Below are 18,650 nucleotides of genomic sequence, written 5' to 3' on the forward strand. Positions count from 1 at the left end.
CTGTCGCCTCCGGTTTTGAACAGCTCGGCTGGTAAGCCATCGGCTCCTGCTGCCTTATTATTCTTCAGCCGATTTATTGCTGTCTTTACCTCATCTTGGCTGGGCGGTATACATTCAATACCATCTTCTGGGATTGGGACTGTGGTATCTTCGTCGTCTTCGCTGCTATTGGATACCAACAGTTTTGAAAAATGTTCTTTCCATATCCTGAGTACACTATCTGTATCTGTTACCAAATTACCTTGCTGGTCTCTACAGGAGGATGTGCCTGTACCAAAGCCATCAGTTTGATGCTTGACTCTTTGGTAGAATTTTCGGACTTCATTCTGGCTCCTGTACATCTCGATTTTTTCACACTCCCGCTTTTCCATCTCTCTCTTTTTTCTGCGGAAAAGACGTTTCTCCTCTCTCCTTTTCTCCCTGTATCTCTCTCGTGCGCTACGCGTTGCTACGGATTGTAAAGTAGCCCTATATGACGCATTTTTCTCTTCGGTGGCGACACTCCTGATCATACTATGGATTCCTTGGTGGAGGCCTCTGGTATCCAAGTATGGATTTTGCGGCTGTTTGCATGGAGTGGGCAATGCTTTGCCATTGCGATGATATGTTATCGGGATGAGGAGTGCTTTGATTAAGCAATTGGGCTAGTTGAGTGGAATATGCTGTGGCTATCTGTTGTGATTGCAGCTTACCGATGTCTAACTTTCGTGTTGTGTCTGTTCGTACTTTGTTTGCTACGTTTAAGCGGGTGCGTACCTTTGCTGCAACAAGGTAGTGGTCCGAATCAATGTTTGCGCCTCGGAACGATCGTACATCCAACACGCTCGATGAATGTCTTCCATCTATCACAACATGATCAATTTGATTTCTTGTTTTCTGATCTGGAGACAGCCAGTTGCCCTTATGAATATCGAGATGATTAAATCTGGTACTGCTAACTACCATGTTAAGTACCAGCGTTCGAAATTTCGAACAGTCAACTAAGCACATCTGTAAAGTCGCGCTTGTGCATGTAAAACATGTTCTCTATATTTTGTGAAACGGCTACATATATTGGCAATAATTCCCCATGATTACTTTCTTAATTTAATTTTTTTAAAATTAATTTGAAAAGTATCCAATAATATAGGTTTCAAAAATCTACCCTTAACATCGAGGGGGAGGGGGGGTTTTCAAGGGAACATTTTTTTTTATTTGCTGACAGATTAGACTTTATGCGTATACCAAAACTTATTTAAAAATTGACCTTTTTTTCGGAATGGGTACTCCTGCCAGATGGTGCTAGATGCATACACCATATCAGCGTGTCGCCTCCGGTTTTAAACAGATCGCTGGTAAGCCATCTGCTGCTGCTGCCTTATTATTCTTCAGACAGTTTATTGCTGTCTGTATCTCATCTTGGCCGGGCGGTATACATTCACAACCAACTTCTGGGATTGGATCTTCCATAGTCAGAGCACAATATCTATATCAGTAAACAAGTTATCTTGCTTGTCTCTACAGCAGGATGTGCCTGTACCGAGCCCATCAATATGATGTTTTACTCTTTGGTAGAATTTTCGGACTTCATTTTGGGTCCTGTATATCTAAATTTTTTTTCACACTTCCGCTTTTCCACTTCTCTCTTTTTGCTGCTGAAAAAAACCACCAGACCAAAATTTTTAAAGTTAATGTTAGCGAAAATTTACTACTTATTGTACTAATGAAATAATTTTCATTACTATTTTGTAATTAAAATGGCGTAAGATTTCTTGGCCAATTTCCCCTTGTTTTAGGCTTCAATTTTCCACCCCAGAGTATGGTCAATTTTTCAATTTCGGAAGTTCAGGTGTCCAATCGTTTTTATTGTCGTAAAGAAACCAACTATCGTTATTTCCCTAAAGATATTTTGGTGTCCAATCGTAGATCTTATCACAAAGAATTTCTTAAGGCCGATAGTGGTTTTCTTGATAAAAAAAAATATTCTGAGCAATAGTGAGTCTATCAATCATGAAATTCTAGCACCTAATCGCGGGTATGTAAATGACGAATTCTATTGCCCAATCGTGCATGTAAATAGACTATTTTGGCGTCTAATCGTCGGACTTCTCTTATAGAAATTCTGGTTTCCGATCGTGGATCTTCTCATAAATTGATCAGGAACTAGGAAAACTCTGGCAACCAGTCTTGAATTCTTTTTAAATGAAATTCTGGCGTCCAATCCAAGATCAGTACATGCACACATTCTTTTAGCAAAAATCCATGAACAAAATGTTTCCCAATCTACATTTTTTATACTCTCTGCCTTTAGTCAAAATAAACCTCATCGAAATAATGGTTTTAGGGCCAAAGTGTGTTTGGAAGAAATCTGTTTCAGAAAACTTGAGGTCGACTTAGCTATGTTCGTCCGTCTTGGTGGAGGACACGATGATTCTCGAACAGATCGGTCCAAAATTTTGCTTTCGTTTTATTTTGTCCAAATTTTGATCAACTTCGAAGATGGACCATATCAATCCATTCTTTCGGTAACCTTCCACAGAGTATTTCAAAAATGTTCAGAGATGTGCAGTTTAAGACCTCTCTCGACAATTAATAAGTGGATAAGTGTAAGCTGAAGACCTAAGTAGTCATGGCTTCACTTCCTTTTTGCTAATAGTTTAGTTATAAGTAAAAATATGATATAAATAAATTAATAAATAAAAAGACCTCTCTGGAAACGCTTTCCTTTTTTGCAACAAGTGTTCTCGGTTCTACAGTACAAGTTTTTCAGGGGCAAGTCCATACTTTCAGAGAAAATGGCCCGAAAGCTGTAAAGAACACCTACGGCCGTCATGTGTAGTGACTGGTGCGCACGACAACTTTCGAACCTTATACTGCGGTACATCCTTCAAAAACCATCAAAATAGTTGTTAAATGCAGTTTAAGGTCTGTTCGAGGATCCTTAGAAATGTTTACTGAAGGTATTCCTTGTGTTTAGAACGGTATTGTGTTTTTCGTGGGCAAGTCCATATTTCCTGAAAAAAAAAACTGAAAAATATTCTGTGACGAACTGAAATGACTGGTGGGAGCAAAATCTTTTAAAAGGAATGACTTCCAAAATAAAATCTACTTCCAAAATGAACTATGTCGGTCCGGTCCATTTCTTTAGGTACCTTATCCGCAACACTTGTGATCAATGATATAATCCACATTTTGTCGCCAAGTTCATACGTCCGAAAATGGCTACACAATTCTGAAAATCTCCTAATACATAGTTTTAGGTTAAAGGATTTTGCTTGTGTGGCCCCTATTCGATCTGTCCAAAGATGAAAATTTCAGTTCACACAGACTCAGGGTATATTCCTGTCCGCAAAGCCGACTGATTCTTGTTGAGATTTTGACGAAGAAGAGAATCTGTTTCCGATCCGTATTTTTTTATTTTTTTGATTTCTTTGTCGTCACAAAGTCCTTTGTCAAATCAGGAAAAAGGAACATTTCTACAAATGTGCATCCATAATTCCCAAAATACAATTCAAAGAGTAACACTATGCAACACTGAAAATGCAAACAACTTCTAGTATGATTTTTTTGAAAATACATGCTTAGACTACAAAAACCCTAGTAGGGTTTTGTCCTGTCAGATCCAGTTCGGATTTTAAGGCGTCATCTAAATCGGGCTAAATCTACACGTTTTTGCATTTATCAGGCCTTTATCTCATAAACGAATAGGAATTTGGCCTTGCAGTCTTTAGTAATATTGTAGCCCTGTACTAGTACAACTTATATTCTGAAAAACCCACATAAGAAAAACTCCTTCTACGGCATCAAAATCTATAAAATATAGAAAATTTTACATAACTGCTAACATTTTGGTCAGTATGGGCTAAACTATTAGGAGTTGAACCAAGTAACCTTTTGCAAAAATCTTCCAAATAAAGCTCTCAACAACTCTTTAGAACATTCTGAAACTCTGAAATGCTTACTTCATGTTGTTTCAGCAGTATTTTGCATCATATCTTTTACAACACGTATATCAAACACAGTTCACACCAACAGTTTATTCTCGCATTTCGGATTTCACTACATTATTGATATTTTTATTAAATCGTCGTTGAACAAGTAAAAAAGTATCAGTCGGCTTTGCCGACAGAGATATACCCTCAGCCTGTGCAAATTGAAACACTTTTTTCACAAAAAACTTATGTATTTAGGAGGTTTCAAAATTCTGGTCGTATGAACCGACAAAAATGTTGATTAGGATTAAAGTTCAAAAATTTTGCGGAAAAGGTACTTAATAGAATGGACCGACATAGACTATGGGGGTACAATAGGGGGTTTTTACACCCTTCAGGCTGTTTTCTCACGAAGTATGGACGTGCCCCTGAAACAGCTTTTATCATCGTAATCGAGGCAGCGAATGTAAATTGCTTCAACAAAAATCAAAGTGATTCAATAGCAGGTCTTAAAGTGAACTTATCCAAAATTTTGTGTGGGAGGTACGGGATGGAGTTGACAAATATAGTCCATATTCGAACCTGATCTATATCTGGTAGATATTATGAGAATGTGTAAAGTATGGACCAAATCGGTAACTTCCATCAAGAGTTATCGTGCGCACAATTTTTCCGAATATTTTTGAACTTTGGGGTAGGTACCTGAAGAAGTGGACCGATATGGCTTATCTACGAACTTAAACTAAGTTTGGAAACAATATTACGAAGGCCAAATTTTGGCCGTAATCGGCATATCCGTTCGAGAATTATCTTGCGCTTCCACCCATAAACATGGTGTCATAGGGTTTGTTTTTCAACTTTCAGGCTATTTTTTCAGGAAGTATGGACTTGCCCCTGAGGAAACTTGTACCTTCGTATAGGGGACAGTGAATACAAGATGTTACATTAAAAACCAAGGCGATTCGAGAGCAGGTCCTAAACTGAACTTTTCCGAAATTTTGTGTGGGAGGTCCTCGAAGGAGTTTACCGATTGAGTCCATATTGGAACCTCATCCAAGTGTGGTAGAAATTTCATAATGTGCAAAGTATGGACCAAATCGGTTACTCCCTTCAAGAGTTATCGTACGCACAATTTTCCGAACATTTTCGAACTTTTGTGGGGGAGGTACCGGAAGGAGTGGACCGATATAATCCATCTTTGAACTTGAACTAAGTTTGGACAAACTATTACGAAAGCCAAATTTTGGACCGAATCGGCAGATCCGTTCGAGAGTTATCTTGCGCTCGAACCATTGCACACGGTGTCATAGGGTTTTGTGTAACTTTCAGGCTATTTTCTCAGGAAGTACGGACTTGCCCCTAATGAAACTTACATCGTTGTATAGAGGACAGCGAATACAACTTGCGTAAACAAAAATCAAAGCGATTCGAGGCCAGGTCCTAAACTGAACTTTTCCGAAATTATGTGTGGGAGGTACCCGAAGGAGTGGACCGATTGAGTCCATATTGGAACCTTATTTAAATTTGGTAGAAATTACACGATGTGCAAAGTATGGACCAAAGCGGGTTTTCCCTACAAGAGTTATTGTGCGCACAAGTTTTGCGAACATTTTTGAATGTTTGTGGGGGAGGTACCTGAAGGAGTGGACCTATATGGTCCATCTTCGAACTTAAATCGAATCTGGACAAAATATTTCGATACCCAAAACTTGAACCGAATCGATTGATCCGTTCGAGAGTTATCGTGCGCACCAGCCAGACAGACGGACAGACAGACAGACAGACAGACAGACAGACGGACGGACATTGCTAGATCTACTCAAAATTGTCTGAAACGGATATCGTCCAAACATACTTGGGGTCTAAAACCATTATTTCGATGAGGCACATTTTTGGTCGTATCAAAGTGTAAATACCCTCTTTAGCCTAAAGGCTGAGGGTATAAAAATGTACTGAAAACAACAGCATAGAGGCATTTTACAACAATGACATGTTCTGAAGAGTTGTGTATTATATTCCAGGGAAAGAAAAGAAAATATTCAGAAAAAATTAACGGTTGTGGAGATACGGTGCGAAATGTATAAAAATTGTGGAATTTTTGCATATATGTATTTTGAAATTTGAGGCAATAAATGCAGTTTTTCGAGTTCATTATTTCTCCAAATATTTTATTCTTGTCCTTATCTACAAATTTGCTTCAGAGGTCAGAAGAAGATTCGCATTGGTTTCAGAGATATAGCGCCGAATTTCTTTAAAAATTCAATATTTAACCGTGTTTAGATGGGGCCATAAAATCCGAGCTGGATCTCGCACAACAAAACCCAACTAAGGTTTCTTGTCGTTTGGGTCTGTACTTTCAAAAGATCACATTAAAAATGTTGCACAGTGTAATCGACAGAAAAAAATCCCTGAAGTTGAAATTCAATGTAATTTCGAAATATTGTAAATAATATGCAATAAATAAAATATAAGTATTGACCTCAAGCTCATTAATCTTGGTTTTATTAACATTTGAAAGGTAGAACAAAACATAAAAGTACGACAGAAAAATCCTTTTTTGTACAATAGACATTTACTAATTTGTAACAAGAGACCAGTTTCTAATAATCTCAACGAACGAGACTGCGGTGGAACAGAAGTTTTATCATAAAAAATGGTTGGAATAGTTCTTTTTTTGCAAATTTGAAACATAATAAAGAATAAGGACCACAAGAATGTTTTTTTCTAGATATTGTTTACAAGCCAGTAAACATCTTGTTCTGAACTCAACGATACTTAGAGTCAGCCTAAAATTACGGGCCAGTTGAATGACTATCCGATATCCAACTTCCGTGTTGCTTCTGTTTGTACTTTATTTTCTACGTTTAGACGGGTACGTACCTTTGCTGCAACAATGTGGTGGTCTGAGTCTATGTTTGCTCCTCGGAACGGTCGTATATCCAACGCGCGCGATGGGTGTCTTCCATCTATTACAACGTGATCAATTTGAATTCTTGTTTCCTGCTCTGGTGTCCTTATCCAGATGCTTAAATACTGGTTTGCTAACTACCGCGTCTTTTGCCGCTACGAAGTCTATCAGCCTCATACCATTGTCAGATGTTTCACTGCGGAGACTGAATTTCCCGACTGTTACCAAAGCTATTCTCCTTTCCAATTTTGGCATTAAAATCGCTTAGAATACTTTTATAGTCTTTGGCTGGGCGACTGTCATATGCTTCTTCTAAGCAGTAATAAAATATATCTTTGGTCTTTTCGTCACTTTATCCTGTGCACACTAGAGAGATTACAACAGACGGACGGGCGGACATGCATAGATCGACTCAGAATTTTACCCTGATCAAGAGTATGTATACCTTTTATACCCCGGTTACACTATTGAAGGTTAACCCACTGGGTTTAATAGATCCAGTGGGTTAATCTTTGCTGGTTACACTTAGCTTTTTGAGGATATAAACTGTCAGCTGATGTTTGTTTACGTATACATACAAAATAACCAATAAAGTCGTGTGTTACACTTTTACAATTTCTGGTATGAGATATCGTCCCTTCTCTGCTCATATTGGTATATATTACACACAGGGATACATTTTTGTATCATGGTATCAAGCGTACTTTTTCTTAAAAAAGTGTCTAATGAAAAAAATAAATAATTTTATGATTTTCAAAAAACTTTAGATTTATTAACTCCATAAAATCGCATGCGACCAATCGTAAACGTGTAAGCCACGACAAACTCAGTTGCAAAAACAGTTGCAACTTTTGGTACTTTTTTGAGTAGAGTTGGATTTTTTTGCACAAATACCGAATACAACACTGTATTTTTAGTGGATTTGTGCCGGATTTAAAATAAACCCAGCCATGAGAAGGTTTAATTTTTGTATGGTAAATCTGGTCAAATTTGACCAGATTAAGCAATAAATCCTCATGAAGTGGGTTAACCCGGCAAAAAGCTGTAGTGTAACCGTGCTATAAGGGTCACAAAGGATTATTTAAATGCGTTACAAACGGGAAAACAAAGTTAATATACCGTCTATACTATACAGTATACAGATAACCGATAAATCTTTAACTTATGGCAATGCAGAACGTAGGTTGCAAGCAAGTCCTATCGAAATGGTACTAAAAAAGATGTTGTAGCACTGAGAATTCTCTACAAGATTTGCTTGTATATTATTTTCAAATTGGGACAATGTACTGACTGTAAAACAATGCCATGACAGCAATTTCCCAACTTAAACTTATATATCTCAAAAACGGTACAACCTAGGAAAAATTACAAAAGAGATAATTTGCACAGCTACAATATTTTCCCTAATCCCTTTTCAATAGGACTTGCGGTTTTTACCGTGATTTTTGTATAAAAAGCATCAGCAAAAACTTCCCAAGTGTAAGCTCCTTTCATTTAAAGTTGGTTCAGGCGCACTGTGTTACATTATTTGGTATATTCATGTAGCTCCCAAATGTTGGAAATACCTTTAGAAGATATTGCTATAATTCTTGAAAATCCTTAAAAACTGAAAAATAAACTATGTTTGGAATAAATATTGAATTGTACAAAGTGTGGACAAAATCACAACCAAACTATAAAGAATCGATTTTTGCTATCAATACTCATAACATTCCAAAATATTCTACTACTGAGATAGTTAATTTTATCAACGTTTTTTAAACAAAGCTTTGAGAATATTTTAAAAATGATTTGTTGTATATTTAACGAAAGCAAATATCACCACACATGTTGTCTGTCGAATTGAACAAAATAGTTGAACACTGTTGCTTTTTTGTTATTTGAGAATTCGCGTCTTCCCGTCAGACAAGTTTCTAGGCTTGGACGATAAACACAGTTTCTGTCGCGTGCCGAATCTTCTAATATCAAAATAAATACAATAAATACAAAGCGCAAAACGTATTCAATTAACTTGTGTGTTATAAGAAATTAATCAATGGGAAGTACAAATAACAACAACAACAACGATTCAGTGTCATCAATTGTTCCGAAATGGATTGAAGCAAAACTATTTGAAACAACTCTGAAGGAGGTGGAGTCGGAATTCAAGGACATAATTGATTTTAAAGTTGACGCAGCTTTGGCGCCGGGTGAAAATTATGCAACTGTTATGCTCAAGGCGGAATTTGTCATCAAATTAAATGGTAAATATCGACGAACTACATAATATGGGTGGTGCTTAGGGTGGATTCCCAGAAAGGTATAAAAAGTGTAAACCAGTAACTACACCATGTAATTCGAATAATTTTAGTTGTAATTCGAAACATTTCACTTGTAATTTTGAGAATTCAAATTGAATTCGAATTATTTCATTTGTAATTTGAGAATTCCTTTTGAAATTTGAATTATTTCATTTATAATTTGAATTTTTTCATTTGTAATTCGAATTATTTCATTTAGAATTCGAATTTGTCAATTTATAGTTTGAATTTTTCCATTTTTAGTTTGAATTTTTTAATTTGAAAGTACAAATCAAAAATTCGATTAACAAATGAAAAAAATCGAATTACAAATGATAATTCGAATTATAAATGAAAAAGTTCGAATTTAAAATGAAAATGATTCGAATTATAAATGATATAATTCGAAATTCAATTGGTATTTTAAAGTTACAACTGAAATGTTTCGAATTTTAAATGAAATAATCAAATTAGAATTCTCAAGTTACAAGTGAAATGTTTCGAATTTCAAATGAAACAATCAACTTATAACTGAAATTCTTCGAACTACATGTGAAAATGGTGTAGTACACACTGGGAGGAATTTAGTTATCTTTAAGGACAATTCTCTATGAATTTTTCAATACTAAATAATTCGTCGATGACCATGTCCGTCGTTTATATCTCCCAATGGGTTTATATGTAATACTGAAAAAATAGTTTGTAAAAAATCCTCGATTATTGAAAAAATATTTTTTAAAAATTCACAATTATTAAAAAAAATATATATTTTAAAAATCCACGATTATTGAAAAAATATTTTTTAAAATATAGTTTAAAAAAAAATCCGCGATTATTGAAAATTTGTTTTTGAAAAATCCACGATTATTGAAAACATATTTTTTAAAAATCAACGATTATTAAAAAAAAAATCTTTGGATTTTTTAAAAAATCCACGGTTATTAAAAAAATAGTTTCTTAAATAATCCACGATCATTGAAAATTAGTTTCTTAAATAATCCACGATCATTGAAAAAACGTTTCTTAAATAATCCACGATCATTGAAAAAACGTTTCTTAAATAATCCACGATCACTGAAAATTAGTTTCTTAAATAATCCACGATCATTGAGAAATATTTTTTCAAAAAATCCACGATTATTGAAAAAATATTTTGTTTTGTCAAAATAGTCTGGCTTAATCTAATTGTTGCTGTTTTAATATTTTAAAACAACTAATTTATTATTATTTATCCCAATAAAAAATCGCCACCAATGTTTCTATTTGAAAATATATATTTTTTTTAAAAATCCTCGATTATTGAAAACAATTTTGTAAAATAATCCACGATTATTGAAAATATCTTTTTCTACAAAAATTGACGATTATTGAATAAATATATTTTTTTAAATCTGCGATTATTGAGGATTCTATAGTTTCTCGTAATATTGTAGTTGTCTTAATTACGCTGTCAAAAATGTTCGGGTTGTATACACGGAGACGAAATCGAACGCAAAAAATCGACTTTTGACTTTTTGATTTTTTCTTTCAACTAAAATTTTTTTCTTTTAATTGATTTCTCATTGGAATCGAGCCTAATGATCGAAGATTTTTTGCAAGTGAAAAAGGAAAGCCGAAAAATTCGAACCCAAACAACCACCATTATGTGACCTGGTTTCGCTGTTAGTAGCAGTTCGTCATACATTTTCTATCTTAAGATTTTGACAAATCAGTTAACATCATTTTTAGTACAACCCGCTTACTAAAACTCGAGTATTGTCGGCCTCGTAAACAAAATTGCCCTAATAAAATATTACCTTACCCATATATCGACTTGCCTACTCATTACTTAGTAAGTAAGTAGTTTTAAATTGTTACATCACTTAGTAATGGACTCCATAATGACTAAGGCATCCCAATTTTGTTGGGAAGAACGAATACGTCCTGCAATCTAACTTCCTATCCTCTTATTCATTTCAGATGACTCAACAAAGCCGATAAGTTTCATGTTAAAAGTTGGCCATGACACCGAATTCTTCCGTGAAATGATGAAAAACCATGACATTTTCGCTGCCGAATCTGGTATGTATCGTGATATAGTGCCCGAAATGGAACAAATATTTGCCGATATCGGTGTCAGTGTGAAATTTGGTGCCAAATCGTACACTTTACCCATCCAACAACCATATATCCTGCTGGAGAATCTTAAGGAAAAGGGTTTTCGTAATGCCAATCGCCTAGATGGTCTAGACATGGATCATGTTAAAAGTGTGTTGCAAAAAATGGCTCAATGGCATGCAGCTTCCGCAGCAAGAGTTGCCACCAAAGGCATGTATCCAGAAGTTTATAATCACGGGTTCCTACATCCAAAATCATTCGACCTGCTGAAAGGAATATTTGATGCTGCCTCGAAAATTTTATTGCAATGTCTAAAAGAATATTCAAATTCCAATATGTATTATGAAAAAGTTCGACATATACAGAATAACCTGGCTGAAGCAATTTTTAAAAGTTCTGAACATCAACACGATGATGACTTTAAGGTACTCAATCATGGCGATGCTTGGGTAAATAATATTATGTTTAGTTATGAAGAAGCTACTGGTAAAATTCTTGATACCTACTTTGTTGACTATCAAATGCCGCGCTATGCATCACCGGCACAAGATTTAATATATTTTATTTTATCATCTGCCCAATATGAGATCAAGTTGAAGGAATTTGATTTTTTCATTGCCTTCTACCATCGGCACTTGGAGGAGAATTTAAAAATGTTGAAATATCCCAAGAAAATTCCATCTCTCAGGGATATTCATTTAATGTTATACAGGGATGGTATATGGGGTAAGCGATATTTCAAGGGGATTCCCAAAGAAAGAAGCTACATAACAATATCATTGGCTATATTGCAGGTTATATGACAGTGACAAATGTAATGGCCGCCGTTTTATGCGATCCCAGTGAAAATGCCAGTCTTGATAATTTTGTCGGCGATTCAGATGCTGGTTTGGCATTCAAGAGGCAGATGTATTCAAATGCCCGCTATCGCAAGCACATGGAAGCTATTTTGCCATGGCTATTGAATCGTGGTTTGCTTGATTATTAATTAACAATGTCATCAATGCTATGTGTAGCAATTTTTTTTAATAGTTTAACAAAGTTGTAAATTTTTTTTATTATTAGAAACAGTTTTAATTGTAATGTGTACGTGTTTTTTTTTACTTCTGAATATTTATTGAAATAAAATGCATGTAATAAATAAATGTGGATAAATATCAATGTATGTCAATTTAATTTACAAAAAAATGATCACATGACCACCATGAATTTTTATCTTTTTTCTCAAAAATGATTTCCTGTTCAGGAATAAATGAGCTTTTGCCTATTAATGACTGAAATAACGTTTTTAAACCCTCCACCATGGTATGGAGGGTATATTACGTCTGTTTTTCTGTTTCTAACACGTGGAACTAATCATTTGGGAGTTTTGATTAAAATCGGACACTGTTTTCAAAATGAGGTTTTTGATTTCCTTTATTTTTTGCTGTGGTGATGCTGCTCATTAGCAAAACGTTTTTGTATATTTTTAGATTATATGCAAATAAATACTCATAACTTCTTTAATAATGGTCCAAATATGAAAATAACTTTTTTAGTATTTTTTAGTTTTTTATCAGCTATCTAATAAAATATAGAAACAAATATTGCACAGTTGGCTTGGATGCAATTTTCGCGATTTAATATTTAAAATCAGTTTTTATCAATGATTGTACTCTTTGATTTTCTTGAAAAATTTTTTTGTTTTTACAGAATTCGACTTTTTCAAGTCGCGATATCTCTGGAACCTGTAGTCAAAAGGATCTGAAAACATAATACCACAGCAAAAATAAGGAAATCAAAAACCTCATTTCGAAAAAGTGTCTGATTTCACTCGGAAATCCCCATGTATATTCTTAATCAGTAGTGCGGTTCTCTAAATCATTTTTTGAGTTACCGACAAAAATCGGTAAAATTAAAAGGCAAAATTATGAATGAAAATCAAATAAAAGTTGACAGTACTCTTGATATCGGTAGAACTTTACGACTACTTTTTAATTGTCGCTAACTTAACGAAAACATCGTTAATTACCGAAATTATAAGCATTTTAATTTTAATTCAAACAAGTAAGAACGGCGTTAAGTTCGGCTGGGCCGAACTTGTTATACCCTCCACCACGAGTTGTATTGAAGTAAAATGGAACAATCAATGTCTTTTCGTTACTGAAGAAGATTAATTACCATATTTCAGCAAATTTCGTCAATCTATACCGACAAATTCCTGCGGAAAGTTTTTAGACTCAAAGAAGACTAATTACCAAATTTCCGATATTTCGGTAAGAAAAAATTCCAAAAATCAAGAGGTATGCTTCTATGATGTATAAAGGAAGACCTGAACCTATACTAATAATTCTTTTCAGGAATACAACCTTCAAAATACCGAAAATCGGGAGGTACCGTTCAAGGCGTGTACCTATGTGAAGGAAAGTTGAATACCCCAACGAACACTAAATACCAAATTTCAGCCACTCGATGGATTATTGTGGTCATAACATTCAAAATATTGAAATTCGGGAGGTACCGTTCTATGGGGCCATAATAAGGCGTGGACCTGTACCGACAAATTTTTCTGGGAAAGTGGGGAAATTTCAGCCATTTCGGAGGAATATTGAGGCCACAACATTCAAAATACCGAAAATCGGGAGGTACGGTTCAATGGGGACTATATGAAGGCGTGGACCTATACCGACAAATTTCATATATAAAGTTTTATACCAAAAATTATGACTAAACACTAAATTTCAGATAATTCGGGTGAATATTGAGGCAACAACCTTCAAAATACCGAAAATAGGAATATACTGTTCAAGGGGGGCTATATTAAGGCGTGGACCTATACCGACAAATTTCATATGGAAAGTTTTATACCCCAAATGAACACTAAATATTAAATTTCCGCCATTTCTGTAGAATTTAGAGGACACAACCTGCAAAATACCGAAAATCGGAAGGTACCGTTCTATGAGGGCTATATGAAGGCGTGGATCTATACCGACAAAATGCTGGGTAACAATTTTATACCCCCAGCGAAAACTTAATACCAAATTTTAGCCATTTCGGAGAAATATTGAGGCCACAACCTTCAAAATAGCGAAAATTGGGAGGTACCGTTCTATGGGGACTATATGAAGGCGTGGACCTATACCGACAAATTTCATATATAAAGTTTTATACCAAAAATTATGACTAAACACTAAATTTCAGATAATTCGGGTGAATATTGAGGCAACAACCTTCAAAATACCGAAAATCGGGATATACTGTTCAAGGGGGGCTATATGAAGGCGTGGACCTATACCGACAAATTTCAAATAGAAAGTTTTATACCCCAAATGAAGACTAAATATCAAATTTCCGCTATTTCTGTAGAATATTGAGGCCACAGCCTTCAAAATACCGAAAATCGGAAGGTACCGTTCTATGTGGACCATATGAAGGCGTGGACTGGACCGACAAAATTCTGGGGGAATGTGTTATAACTCCAGCGAAGAATAAATACCAAACTTTAGCCATTTCGGTGTAATATTGAGGCCACAACCTTCAAAATACCGAATATCGGGAGGTACCGTTCTATGGAGACTATATTAAGGCGTGGACCTACACGAACAAATTTCAGGTGGAAAGTTCTATACACCCAACGATAACTAAATACCAAATTTCAACCATTTTGGTGGGATAATGAAGCTAAAACCTTCAAAATACCGAATATCGGGAGGTACCGTTCTATGGAGACCATATTAAGGCGTGGACCTATATGAACAAATTTCAGGTGGGAAGTTCTTTACCCCCAACGATGACTAAATACCAAATTTCAGCCATTTTGGTTTGACAATGAAGTTAAAACCTCCAAAATACCGAATATCGGGAGGTACCGTTCTATGGGGGCTATATGAATGCGTGGACTTATATCAACAAATTTCAGGTGGAAAGTTCTATACACCCAACGATAACTAAATACCAAATTTCTGCCATTTTGGTAGGATAATGAAGCTAAAACCTTAAAAATACCGAATATCGGGAGGTACCGTTCTATGGGGGCTATATCAAAACGTGGACCGATATATCCCATTTTCAATACCAACCATCCTGCAAGTAATAAAAACTTCTGTACCAAATATTGACTCTCTATCTTAAAAATTGCGAGGTGTATCTTGATTTCAACAGACAGACAGACGGACGGACAGACGGACATGGTTAAATCGACATAGAATTTTATGCTGATCAATAATATATATATATATATATATATATATATATATATATATATATATATAATTATATATATATATATATATATATATATATATATATATATATACACTAGCGGTCATCTGAATAGGTTTGATTTTTTTTCTTTTTATATGTTAAGTTATCTTCTGATGTGTTCGTATTACAGATCCATACTATTTAGTTTTTGAGAGTCCTATCCTATGCCAACATTCCCAAGAAAAAACTTGACGGTGTTGCCATATTTTCGGAAAATATCCCAATTATAATAAAAAATTTACAAAAAAGTGTCCAATTTTGCGATCATCAGAATAGGTTTGAATCAAATAAAATTGAAAAATTGTACTACCCATGCAAATATTGCGCAGTTTTTTGGTTTAGTTTAGTAAAATAGAACATTCCGAAAAATCCTACAACAAATTTGACCCGCTTTATTTGGAACGTGGGTTCAATTCTCAACATGAAAAAGTTAGCAAGAACTTTCAGATAAAATCAAGAAATATTCCAACAAAAACGTTTTATAAACTTGCTTTAAATGACTTTTTGATTTCGTTAGATCTCTTCTGAGCTTCGAAAATTGTCTGAAAGCAAATTCCAAGTGTAGCCATATTATTAGGATCAATAAATTAGAAAGGTCATTGAAAATATTTGGTATTTTAGTTCAAGTTTCATTTTTTAGCTATCCTTGCATTACAAATTTAAGTATTATCATGCTTACAAATCCACCATAGTTGACCACATGTATCATTAATGTTCGAAAATTGGTCTGGAAGAATGTTCCTTCGACGACAATAAAGTAGAAAATTGTAATTCAAATTTAACTCAAAGGGGCATGATATCGCCGACTTTTATAGTGCTGTATAACCTCAGTAGTCCAATCTTTTGTATTTATTCGTGTTTGTTTTATGACTTGTGAACAGAAAAAAACTTTTTGACCTGACTATATAGGTATTACAGCTCTATAAAAGTCGGTGATATCATGCCCCTTTGACATAAATTTGATTTACAATTTTCTACTTTATTGTCGTCGAAGAAACATTCTTCCAGACCAATTTTCGAACATTAATGATACATGTGGTCAACTATGGTGGATTTGTAAGCATGACAATACTTAAATTTGTAATGCAAGGATAGCTAAAAAATGAAACTTGACCTAAAATACCAACTATTTTCAATGACCTTTCTAATTAATTGACCCTAATAATATGGCTACACTTGGTATTTGCTTTCAGACAATTTTCGAAGCTCAGAAGAGATCTAACGAAATCAAAAAGTCATTTAAAGCAAGTTTATAAAACGTTTTTGTTGGAATATTTCTTGATTTTATCTGAAAGTTCTTGCTAACTTTTCCATGTTGAGAATTGAACCCACGTTCCAAATAAAGCGGGTCAAATTTGTTGTAGGATTTTTCGGAATGTTCTATTTTACTAAACTAAACCAAAAAACTGCGCAATATTTGCATGGGTAGTACAATTTTTCAATTTTATTTAATTCAAACTATTCTGATGATCGCAAAATTGGACACTTTTTTGGTCATTTTTTATTATAATTGGGATATTTTCCGAAAATATGGCAACACCGTCAAGTTTTTTCTTGGGAATGTTGGCATAGTATAGGACTCTTAAAAAGTAAATAGTATGGATCTGCAATACGAACACATCAAAAGATACCTTAACATATAAAAAGAAAAAAATTCAAACCTATTCAGATGACCGCTAGTGTATATATATATATATATACATATATAATTTATAGGGTCTCCGACTAATATTTCAATGTGTTATAAACGGAATGACAAATTTAATTATACCCTCCATATGGTGGAGGGTATAAAAATGAGTCAGAGAATCGCACTAGCGTCCGCAATAATTGAGATAGAATGCTAAAATGTTGCACCCGAGTGTCTTTTTTCCATAGGCAGGTCAAGTTTGAAGATGGGCTATATAGGTCCACGTTTTGGTATAGCCCCATATAACGGTACCTGCCGATTTAAGTATTTCGAGGTTTTTAACTAAATTTTTGCTGAATTAGCTGATATTTTGCATTTGAGATTCTTAATGATCAAAAAACTTCTTCACTAAAAAATGTCAAGATAGGTCCACGCTTTGGTATAGCCCCCATATAACGGTACCTCCCCATTTAAGGTATTTTGAGGATTCTAGCTATATTTTCCTTCCAAATTGGCTCCAATTTAGCAATTAGAGTCACAAGAAGTCAAAAAAAATCTGGACCAAAAATGGTGGAGATAGGTTGACGTTTAGGTACAGCCCCATTTACATAACGGTACCCCAGACTTTCGATATTTTGAGGATTTTAGCCAAAATTTTTGACCGAACTAACTAAAATTTGACATTTGATTCTCAGTGGTCCCGAAACTTCTACACCAAAAATCGTCCACGTAGGTTCATCATAATTTGACACTTGAGGTTTTCAGTGGTCACGAAAAATCTTTATAAAAAAATTATTTTTGTTGTAATTTCCCCAACAACATAAAGAAAGTTTTGACATAAGATATTCAAAATTGTATACCTTGGTAATTGTGTTATAAAAAGTTCGGCAAGGCCAAGGCACATTTATATAAGGTAGATGCATGATTTACAACAACTAACAAATTTACAAAAATAACATTGTTATTATCGAAAATTAAATGTCAAGGAAAATATTGAATAATAGATAGGGTCGTTCTAAAAATTTTCTTACGATAAACATAAATACATTTTGAAAATCCTCTAACATAGAACAAATTTGAATCAAAATGTAAATATAAAGCATTCAGAACTGTCGTAGGTCATTTTTATTACATGTTAAAGATGAAAAGAAGTATTTTATGGCAGCAAATTTCGAAGTTCCAAATTTCATGAGTAGACCCTATAACATTTTGAAAACCAATTTTACAAAAAAAAAAAAAAAATGTTAAAATACAGCTGATTTTCACTTCTACCTTTTCTAAATGTACCTTGGGCCCGGTCAAACTTAATGCTTTTACCTGTCGGCATTTTATCAGCTAACTAATAACAAATATTAAAAATTGCACAGTGGGCTTGGTAGCTATTTTCGGGATTTAAGATTTAAAGAAAATAGATATCAATGATTTTTTTGATTTTTTAATTAAACTACGAGTAATTACAAAAAATTTAAGTCCTATATAATAAATACTATTTTTATTTTTTCTTTTCTTCTTAAACAAAACTTTTCTTTTATACCCGTGTGAAACATTTGTCATTTTAGCAAAAAATAAAAAAAATAAAT

General features: G+C 34.3%; 1 protein-coding gene and 1 long non-coding RNA gene across 4 annotated transcripts; one reads left to right on the forward strand and one right to left on the reverse strand.

The window, feature by feature from the left end:
* Window positions 1-1,173: 1,173 nt before the first annotated feature.
* Window positions 1,174-8,777, reverse strand: LOC141403795 (uncharacterized). Of its 3 annotated transcripts, none has more exons than XR_012412894.1 (3): window positions 8,647-8,777; window positions 6,792-7,131; window positions 1,174-1,631 (listed from the first exon to the last, which is right to left on the reverse strand). It is a non-coding gene; the product is annotated as an uncharacterized lncRNA (long non-coding RNA). The 3 variants fall into 3 exon arrangements; XR_012412893.1 differs by having other exon boundaries at window positions 8,642-8,755; XR_012412896.1 differs by having other exon boundaries at window positions 1,174-1,634; window positions 8,642-8,755.
* Window positions 8,649-12,356, forward strand: LOC141403743 (uncharacterized). Its single transcript, XM_073986637.1, has 3 exons — window positions 8,649-9,062; window positions 11,058-11,921; window positions 11,990-12,356. The coding sequence occupies exons 1-3, from the start codon at window positions 8,855-8,857 to the stop codon at window positions 12,181-12,183; spliced, it is 1,266 nt and encodes a 421-aa protein (XP_073842738.1). The 5' UTR covers window positions 8,649-8,854; the 3' UTR covers window positions 12,184-12,356.
* Window positions 12,357-18,650: the final 6,294 nt, after the last annotated feature.

The sequence above is a fragment of the Musca autumnalis genome, unplaced genomic scaffold (genome assembly GCF_047663935.1).
Source record: "Musca autumnalis isolate F117 unplaced genomic scaffold, ASM4766393v1 scaffold_1, whole genome shotgun sequence".
In the NCBI taxonomy this organism is placed as follows: Eukaryota; Metazoa; Arthropoda; class Insecta; order Diptera; family Muscidae; genus Musca; species Musca autumnalis.